At 39.8% G+C, this 10,353-nt stretch overlaps 1 protein-coding gene and 1 long non-coding RNA gene across 2 annotated transcripts in view; one reads left to right on the top strand and one right to left on the bottom strand.

Moving 5' to 3' along the window:
* Window positions 1-2,406: 2,406 nt before the first annotated feature.
* LOC132981510 (uncharacterized) lies at window positions 2,407-6,706 on the bottom strand. Its single transcript, XR_009674580.1, has 3 exons — window positions 6,590-6,706; window positions 3,427-3,511; window positions 2,407-3,320 (listed from the first exon to the last, which is right to left on the bottom strand). It is a non-coding gene; the product is annotated as an uncharacterized LOC132981510 (long non-coding RNA).
* A 2,819-nt stretch (window positions 6,707-9,525) lies between these two features.
* aga (aspartylglucosaminidase) overlaps window positions 9,526-10,353 on the top strand; it is a 19,941-nt gene continuing 19,113 nt past the window's right edge. Inside the window, exon 1 of the mRNA XM_061047613.1 lies at window positions 9,526-9,879. Coding sequence (XP_060903596.1) covers window positions 9,768-9,879 — 112 coding nt within the window. The 5' untranslated portion in view covers window positions 9,526-9,767. The remainder of the gene's footprint in view (window positions 9,880-10,353) is intronic.

The raw sequence follows: 10,353 nt of genomic DNA on the forward strand, positions 1-10,353 counted from the left end.
TATGATAAAACGAATAACCTGTTTTTTTTATTTGTGTTTGAAAGGAAGTTGAAAGTTTCCACAAAAGCAAAGAGAATCACTAAAAATGTATACGCTGAACTGAGTTAAGTTGACTAAAATATAAATATATATATATTCAATTTAAATTGATTAATTCATTTAACTCAATATTTTAGATGGATTCAACTTATGATGAAGTATTTTAATTTTGGATTTCAAGTCAAAAGAAATTGAAAGAGCATTTTGCCTCAACTAGATAACGAGATAATTCCACAGGAACTGAGTTGTGTTCTTTAAACTTAACGACTTAAGTACAACTGACTTGATGTCAAGTTTATTTGACTATAGAACATTTTATTTCTTTGGAATAATCACAAATTTATCTCAACTTATCTTTTTTAAGTTCAGGTAACTTAACATTTGAAGGCATCCCAGACACTAAGGGCCAGATTTACTAAGCTCCCAATTAAAGAGTACTAAATTGCGTGTTCACTCCAAAAGTTTGCACGTTTGGTTGGTGGTCGTTTTGCGGGTGATCTACTAAGAAAATTTGCGTGAATGACAACCGGTGCAAACCTTGTGGAGGCGGAACTATTTAAGTTAGGTTGTTCTACTGGTTTACATCACGGAGAGTTTGGACAGAAAGCAGGATGACTGCAAGCGCAAAATAGGTATCAGTGGGAGAGGCAAATAAACGCACAATACTTTCTAGTTATAGGAGATACATCTGAATATTACAAAGAAAATTTGGGTTGTAAGAAAATATTAAATTCGGCATTAAACAGGGCCTCTCTTTTCTTCCCTTAGTCTCAAGAATGAAGTGTCATACATTGCGCAGGAGGTGCGAGCTGTGTCCTCCGTGGCACGGGCGCTCTACACTCGGTCCGTTGTTGCGCACCAGACAGCTGGCCAGCGCTGTGTCTGATCAGACATGCATGCCCTGGAAAGAGGTATCGAAGACGGGGGTACAAACAGTGGTGAGGTCCCCCAATTCAAGCATCCTACAGCGTAGCAGCAGCGGCCTGTAGAGGGAGGAGACGCGCACTATGGAGAGGAGCGCACCGGAGGGGGCGAGCTGGAGGAGAGTCGCGCGACCCGAGAAAAAGGAAATCCCCAGTTTAAAATATAAAGTTGGCGAAAAGAGGGAAATAGTTAGAAATAAATATCAATGTTGAAATTCTATAGAATGCAGAGGCTGTGAATGTTCAGTTTTGTTTGGATATATGGCAACAATATCCTGTAGTTTAATCATGGTGTTTCTCTTCCTTAACGATTAGAATATTAAATCAAATTAAAAAATAAATGCATGCCATTTATCTTTCTGTCATTTGAAACATGTAAACACTTGTGGGGAAAAACGCGATCTTTATGCCTTCTTTTGTTGTGCCTATGTCTCCTCCTAACTACAATAACAGCAGCATGTTGTGAGTAACGCTGGTCTCCTGGATTGGCACGTTCCTTTAAAAGGTGTTAAATACAGACACCGTCACAATCACCGCAATTTTTGCCAGGCTTGGTAAATCGCAATGCGTGTACTAACTTAACTTGTTTGCATTTTCTCCTCCCAGTATTTTGCACTTTAGGGCAGAAACGCCCCATATTGCATATTCATTAAGGCAAACGTACTGAAAGTGCGTGTTGTTTTGCTCATTTGAAAGACGCAATCCTCACTTTAGTAGATCAGATAGCACTTTTTTTGCTGGTGGTATCAAGTTTGCACAGGTTGTAAGACACGCAAACCTTTAGTAAATCTGGCCCTAACTTTTTTAAGTCGTAACTAGTTGGGTTAGTTGGTTTTTTACAGTGTTGTTTTATCTTTCCCAGTCCTTGTGATCAAAATCTGTAGATCACCTTCATCCTGCTGTGAACTTCTCATGCTGCAGAAAATGAAGTGTTCTACATTTCAACTGATTGTGTTTGAAGATGCACTCCAAGGTCTGTCCTTTTGTATTTTTGGTGTCCTCGTGTCAGCCCAAGAAAAGGGAGTGTTTTACTCACTGCATTTGTTAACTGTCCTTCAAGTTGTTGGAATGGCCCTTTTTAAGGATGGACTGCAGATTGTACTTAGAAGTGTTTCCGCTGGAGTGGAGAACAGCAAATCTTAAACAAAAAGTCAAACTTGCCTTATATACATGTTATATAGTCTTATTTGTGTTAATAAGAATCTAATAAGGTCTTATAAGTGACTTATTACCTGTTATTAATGTTTATTACAAGCACCTTAATATAAAGTGTTACCCTTAACACTTTAGAGGTAGTCATATCAAATGTTGTCATGCTTAGATTTCATATATTTTGTGTTTTAACGTCTTATTTTTACTTAAGTATGTTCATAATACTCTGTGTTTTACAAGAGATGACAATAACAAGAGATGACAATAACAAGAGATGACGTCGAGGCTGGTGGGGAATCATGGGAGAGATTCTCTCCGCTCCTCAAAACACTGAATCTGTACATATTGTGCATGGAGTTCTCCTAGAAACAGATTTGATTTTGCTGTGTATGAAATTGCACAAAATGAAAATGTGGTGCTATTAGAGTATTTTTTTGTAATTATTTTGCATCCACAGTTGTATTGATGTATCAACAATCTTCTTTCTCTCAGGCTATGACTTAATTCCCCTCCTGTATATTGGACCAGCAGCCGTCTCTCTGTATGCAGAGATTTGTCCATCAGGTATTTTATACAGCAGAGCAGTGGATTGAATATCTACACATACTGACATCGTGTTTGCCCTCTGTGACTGTCATAAAAGGTTAACTATACATTTAAGGAACATCAAAGATGGATGAAGTCATTATTTAAAAGCTCTTCTCTTAGCTGCTCTTCTTTAATTTTCATCCATAACATCACTGAAAGGAATAATACTCCATTTCCTCGTCATCCATTTTTTTCTCTGCGTCAGACCCCCATGCCAAAAAAAAGAAAATCACTATATGACTTCCCATTGTTTAAGGAAAAACCAATGAATAAAATATAAGTGAAAATTGTATTTTTCATATGAATAATGTAAAAGAGGGCACGCTGCTGGCGTCCACGTCTCAAGGTTAGACTACATTGTTAGTTTCAGTGCCCGGCCTCCGCTTTGTTCTTGTTTGGTATGAAATGAGAGGATCCCATTCTATTAAGTCGTCTGTTCTGAGGGACACTTTGCCTCCTCTGCAGGGATGTGTTATTCCAAGAACTTGAAAGACAAATTCCAGACCCAGCAGGAGGTGTGTCGTGTCAAGGCAGTGCCATATGGTACGACTTGGAGAGTAAGCCAAAACTTTTCACCCCCAGCACCGTTTCCTTCACTCAGTCCCAATCAGCCGCTTCCTACCAGGAGGGGAATGGAAGGAGATAAGGAAAGGACTGAATAGATTGATATGCTCATAGGATTGATGACATGGTAAATGAACTTCAGCTTGTTTAGCGCTTTTACCCCGCAGGTCACATCTTCTGTTTTAATATCTATGACGACATAAGGGATGTTCTTTCTAGAAAACGTCGTCCATTAATGTTGATTTCTTCTGGTGAGACGATTATGAAAAACTTGAGTTGTGCATTAGGAGAGGAACCTTGTTTTGGAGCAGATTTTATTTGCAAAGCATGCTGGGAGAAAAGACAAAATACACTGTTTAAGACTGAGCTGTGAAAAGAAGCAACTTTGTAATGTTGTGAAATGTTAAACCACTGCCCTCCAGCTGCCCCATGTGACATGTAACTGATCACTTTATTCCAAAACTATTCTTGAAGGAAATTTAAGTTTGATGTTTGACTTGTAATCCAAAAACAAACCACGTACTCTAAATGTTTTAATTCATAATTCCTGAAAAGATTGAAATGCCGTCTTTGAACAAATGATAAATGGGCTTGAGCTTGTATATTTCTTTTCTAGTCTTCTGACTACTCAAAGCACTTTTACTCTGCAGGTCACACCTACACATTCACACACTGATGGGAGAGGCTGCTGTGGAAAGAGTCCATCAGAAGTAACTAATCCCATTCATACGATTCATGTGATACAGACGAAGCAGCAGGAGCAACTGGGGGTTCACATCGAACATGTTGCTGCAGGAGCTGGGGATCGAACCCCCGACCTTCAGGTTGGTAGACGACCGACTCTACCACAGCCGCCCCTGAAGCAGCAGCTAAGAGAAAACTGTGACACTCCTGTCATGCAATTAATTTTCATAAACAGCGTGGACAATAAGTAGTGTTTACACAGTTTTGCACAAGACTCAAACTTATCTGGCACGATGTGATACACAGAGAAAAACAAAAAGATCTGTGAGGCCATTAGACTTATCTAGGCTTCTGTATCGATCCTCTGCTCCTTATTTATAGCATACAGACAAATAGGATAATCAATCATGAAACATTTGGGTTACAGTACATCCCATTACAAATGGGTCATCTCTTTTTTTTCTCTCCATCTGAGGCAGCGTCTTAAACTTTGACTGAATCAGAGAAAATGTGCTGTGGACTTCGACATTATTCTAGCAAACTATTTATTGAGGTGCTCCAAAAAACATTTTGAATGTCATTAACTTTTTCTATTATTTTTTACTGTTTGCGTCAGAGCATCAGCTGCAGAAAAACGACTTGTTGCTGCTCCTTGCACGCCCTTGATCGATTAGGGTGATGTTTTACACGATGCATGCATCTTCTCTGTGCCTTAAATCTTTGTATATCATGCTGCGTTCAGATCCATAGCTATAATCTGAGCGCCCTGACTCATCATTGTACTCTGTATGATCGAGTCGGCTGGCCTGCATTGTCTATGCATAGACTAAAAATCATTGGCATGTCCTTATTTATGACGCTTTTCTTAACTTGCTTCCCTCATACCTGTGTAACTGTGTTCATGTGAAAAGTGCTGGTAGCTTCAGTCTTTGCTCCGGACGCAGTCACAAAGCTTGTTGTTGTTATCTGTTCCCAAAGTGTTTCTTGAAACGGGGAAAAGGAGTTACAGGTACACAGATCATCCTGCAGCCTGATGCAGGATGATCTGTGTGTGGAGGAGAGATGGTCTCTTTAAATCTTTTTTAAAATGTTGAAGGTGTTGGAGGACGATGCTTCTGGCTGTAGATGCTTTGATGAATAACTTCTCTGTGACTCAGGACATGTTGATCTGTGTTTGTAATTACTGTGTTTTATCTCTGTATATTGTTTGCTGCAGCCCCTCTTGGACAGGATACTCTTGAAAATGAGATTCTTAATCTCAAGGTTTTCCTGGTTAAACTTTTTTTTTTTTTTAAAGAGTTTTGCCGTATTTACCATTTATTCTTTATTTTTTCCTGTGAGATGTCATAATGTGTGCTGTTAAATAATCAGGAACTTCACATTTTTACACCGCTGCTCTGTTTGAAACCCTCTGTCTGGTGATTCACTTGATTTGATTTCGTATCTTTGAGAGTTGTCGGCGCGGGCGTCTGCCTGAATGTACAATTACTTCTGGTCTCTGGCTAGACCATCTCTTTTTCTTTCCGCAGAGGTGCAGGCCTCGGCTTCAGATCTTCTGAGAGAACAACCTTTGTGAAGCTCATCCTTTGGAGGATCCAGCCTCTAAATTGGGACATAACGATTTGGACTTTCAGCTTTCATCACTCTTTGATGTAACCTTTTTTTCAACGTCCGTTCAGCGAAACACGTCTAGCAATTGCCTGAATATTGCAGTTCAGTTTGGCTCCCTGTGAAAACTTCACACAATCCATGCAACAAAAGGCCTCTGTCGTTCGAGAGCCCAGTCTGCATGTCGACCGCTCTTGGATGGTCGATGCAACAAGAAATCATCAGTCATCTTCATTAAAGGAAAAACATGCAACAAAAGTAGACACAAAGATATATAAACACAAGATACCTGTGCCCTCATGAAAGGATAAGCCACTTGCTCCAATCATTCCCCTATATCCTACTGATACATTACATCACCTATACCTTATGGCCTGTTGTCTGCTCTGTAACTAAAACAGCACCGGGGTTGTCAAGTAGGAACTTTCCTTCACCGATGTTTCATTCAATTAGTCCCACCACACCTCGGGAAGGCAGGACATTTCACTCGGGCGTCCCGGAGCAAAACCCCTCAATTCTAGCTCTCACAACCTAACATACCCACACGTACTTAACAATTAGTTAAGCTTTAAAAAAAAAAACACATTTTCTAATTGTTAGCAGTTTGAAAAACATGTTCAAATGTGATTTTTTTTTTTTTAAATGCAACTAACATCAACAGCTTTAAGGTTGTGGCGCCCACAGGGTCAGAATCACATTCCCAAAATTAAATCTTGTCAAATCCGCTACAAGGTTGTTTGGCCCATCTGCCAAACGGAAACCAAATAAAATGCAGATTCTTGTGAGAAGAGAAAAACAGAAGGTGCTTTATGACACCAACAACATGCAAATCTGCAGAAGCAGCTCTGCAACAAACTCATGCATTTTAACTAACTGATTCTGTATCAAGCACAGAGCAGAAAAGCTGAAACCAGACTTGAAGACATCCTGCAATAAGGGGCAGCTTAGTCAGCTTGCTAACATTTGCCAAGCACAAACAGAACGCCCTGAGCCAAGACATCTCCTAAAAGCATAAACAGCAAAATACACACGGCGGTTTCCCGGCATCTCCGCAGTGAATGAACCCCTCTGGAAAAGTCACCATGGTCCAACGCTGCCAACAGCACAGAGGAGGCATCAGCATGTTGCCCTGAAGTGCTCGAGTCTGAGCACTCTGGTGTGAATAATAAGAGCAAGCAGAGGAAACTGTCAGGTTACAAAGGTCCAGCCTGCACACCTGTATGATGGACTGGATGTTACTACCAATAAAGAAAATGTGCTGCAGTCACCCACTCTTCTTAGATAAGTGCTCATTCAGCTCTCTGGTGGAAGAAATGTTGGAAATACAAACTCACCGCGGAGGAAGGGGGGACTTTTCAGCTCTCCTACAGGAGAAAAACAACTAAACGTCAGTCACTTGTAGCACAAAACATGCCCTGATAAAGGTAAACATGAATTAAATTAAAGTACATGACTCTGTCTGAGAGAAGCTTTTTGACTTCTACAGCGGGAAAAAGCAAAGGTGACACTCATTTTGTTAATGACGGCCCTGACTCTTAAAGTGTCCCATTAAGCAACACCGATGAGCTAGCATAGCAGGGCCTTGTAACTGCCCCACATTAAACCTGCTGTGATCCCTGTGGTGAAATGTCAGAATGGCTGCTGCTGTTTGAAATGACTTAATTTTTCTTAACTCATCCGGTCAAATGGTCAGAGCTACTACTGGTGACTACTGGAAATTAATGTTACATAATGCTACTATTAGGTGCTAACATTTAGCATAATAGTGCAATAATAAAAAATACACATGTTAGCAATCACAATGTTGCTAATGGCTACAGCCTAATGGAAACACTTATTTGGGTGAAAAAAGAGGAGGAAAACCGAAAACACAAGAGAATATGACATAAATGATCCAGGTCCATGGCACCCGGGATGGTTTGAAAAATATCAAAAGATGCTTAGGGTTCGAATTATTTAATTCACCGTGCTGGAAAATTTGAAATGCATTGGCTTGCATCTTCTTCAGGAAGTAGATTACACTATTAAATGTTTCTATCACTGTTTTATTTATTTTTTAAATATTTTTTTGCATGGACCTGGATCATTCATACCAATGATGTTTTTGGTCTAAAGTTATTCTCCACATTTTTGCAGTAGGCCTATTCCCTTCCATGAGCAGCGGTGGTTTGAGGAGAAGCGCTCTAGTTGTCACTTTTTTACTTATTTGGGTCGGACTGGACCCCATAGTTTGCCAGTGTAGACCTGTAGTCGCAACCAAAACAGCATGGCCACCTTTAACAGACCCAGGCTCTGTAAATGCAAGATCCAGGTAGTGACAATGTAGACATTTCCTAGATTAGATCGGCCTAGCTGTTATACACCTGAGACAATGGAGCTGTTCTATTTCAATATGCTGTTGGCCACTTAAATAATGATTTTGGATAATAAGGAATACTATAACTATCAGAGAACACCAGATCAAGGATTGTTTCCAACTCAGTGATTTGTTGATACAGACAGAGGAGCACAGATGTGGCGTTCCAGTCCAATCGTTTAGTTTTCTATAGTTTCAAGTGGTTTCCATAGCAACAAAGGCAAAAGAGTATCTACAGAAAATAAATCCAGACATCATCATCATCAAAAGAAAAGTTCATTCTCAGCATTCAAAGAAATGCATATCCAGGATTAAAGGTCTAACGAAACCAAAGCTGAGTAAATCAGTAGAGTAAATAAAGCACGAGCTATTTAAATGTCACTTTAACAAAGGAGACTCTCATATTTAAGAACCTAGTTCAAGAGCTATCAGCAGTGATGAGGCGTCCACATGAAGTCAGCCAGCTGCATTGTTCCCACAGAGTTTGCAGCAGGTGAGCCGACTGCCCTTTAATTGCTCTGAAGCTCCGCCCATCCAGGAAACACAGAGCCAGGTAAAGGAGGGTCAGCGCTAAATCATCTGTAATGAAAATGAAATAAAATACAGACGTAAAGGTTCCTATCGTCAGAACTACATTTCCAGTAAGAAAAAGTGGGAAAAAAAGAGTTTTTGGTTGCCTAGGTTACAGCAGCAGTTCTTATATACACGACCACTACTTTATTCATCAGCCTGATTTTGTTTTTAACTACGGTGGCCCTGAAAACAATGTAAACAAAATGCCTATATGAACAAGAAATGACGTATGACTGTTGCTGAGGACTTGGATTTTGTCCAATCACAAACAAGTAGTAAAGTCCTTCCCTTTCCCGTTTGTAAAATATATTTCGCAGTTGGTATAAAAAAATTGCAGCAACTGAAATACATTTCACTGTCCCTGAAAACGTTTTTGTGTTTCATGAAATACTTTTGCATGTAGTGAAATGTTTTTCTTTCGCAATCTTGAAATATTTGCAAAGTTGACCTTCAGGGCCACCGTATTTAACTCTTTATAAAGTTATTTAAAAGTCGTCTAGTGCAGGGGTTCCCAAACGTTTCATCCCGAGACCCCCAAAATAACGATGCCAGAGTCCGGGGACCCCCTCTGTCCCTGGAGGTGGTTAAAGCATAAAGTTGCACACAGCAGCATGCACTAATAGGGCTATCAAACACTGACATTAGAACAAAAAAAAAAACACAGCAGCATTAAAAATAATGATATTATTTCAGTGTGTCTGTGTGCATTCTTGTTTACAAAGAGCAAAACAGATACCTACATTGTTACTGTCATGTGCAAACTCAAAATTTCACTTTAATTTCAGCACAAATCTCACTTAAGGACTATGGTTTCATTTTAAATCGAACAACGTTTTTGTATGTAATTTTACAATAATGGGTTAAATATGTAATTTTAAGTCATTTGCAATTTGTATTTGTTTTTGGGAGCCATATCGCGACCTCCCAGGGGGTCCCGACCCCCACTTTGGGGACCATTCTTCTATTGTATGGATGGAAGCGTTTAGACAGCCGCACTATGTTTTACGGCTCTCGCTGCTCTGTACTGTCCCTTTAAGAGAGACCCCGCCCACCAAGCATGTGATACAACAAGGAAGTTAGGACGTAACGTTGTGTTTGACCAAAGTGTATCTTTTAACTACGTTTAAACCTCTTTAATAACATATGATACAGTAACAGGGTGTTGAGATTTAACCCTTTATCCTCCTGACTGCGTCACCACACACACATGAACAGGGACTAACTGAGAGCCGTCCTCTGTGTGCTCTCATGTCCATGCACCGTCCTGCTGGCAGGGCAAAATGTTGTTTTCATCGCTGCTGATTTCTTCTTTAACCTTTCTGTTTCCTCTTGGACAAACATCACGTCCTCTCGTTATCAACACCTGGCCGTTCAAGGACGCGACGGCTGCAGGTAAGACATCCTGCAGGAACACTTACACTACTTATTCTCCATTAGACTTTGAGTTCATGCAAAAGTTTCTCTCAGTGGAGAGTTATGTGAAAACCTGCAGGAACAAACAACTGATATATGATGTAATGTAAAAAACAGAGAAAAGAATTTGCTAGTTTTAGTTTTTAGTTTTTCAGAGGTGGACAAAGTACATGACGTCATGACTTGAGTCAAAGTACAGATCCTATCCTATCCTTATTTACAAATGGTCCCTGCACTCAAGTTCACTTCATTTGTCTGTCTACTCGCCGTTAGATTAAATAATTTCTGCTGATAACATGTCAGCACTCCTGCACTTTAACTTATGTATCACTGATTGCACAGCTCCCTATGTCAATACTGTCCATTTACAACTCTGTTTTTACACATTTACATTTCATCTTTCATATTTAAGACTAGTAATGCTTAGTTAAATCCTGGTTGTATATATTCACA

The sequence above is a fragment of the Labrus mixtus genome, chromosome 10 (assembly GCF_963584025.1).
Source record: "Labrus mixtus chromosome 10, fLabMix1.1, whole genome shotgun sequence".
NCBI classification, from domain to species: Eukaryota; Metazoa; Chordata; class Actinopteri; order Labriformes; family Labridae; genus Labrus; species Labrus mixtus.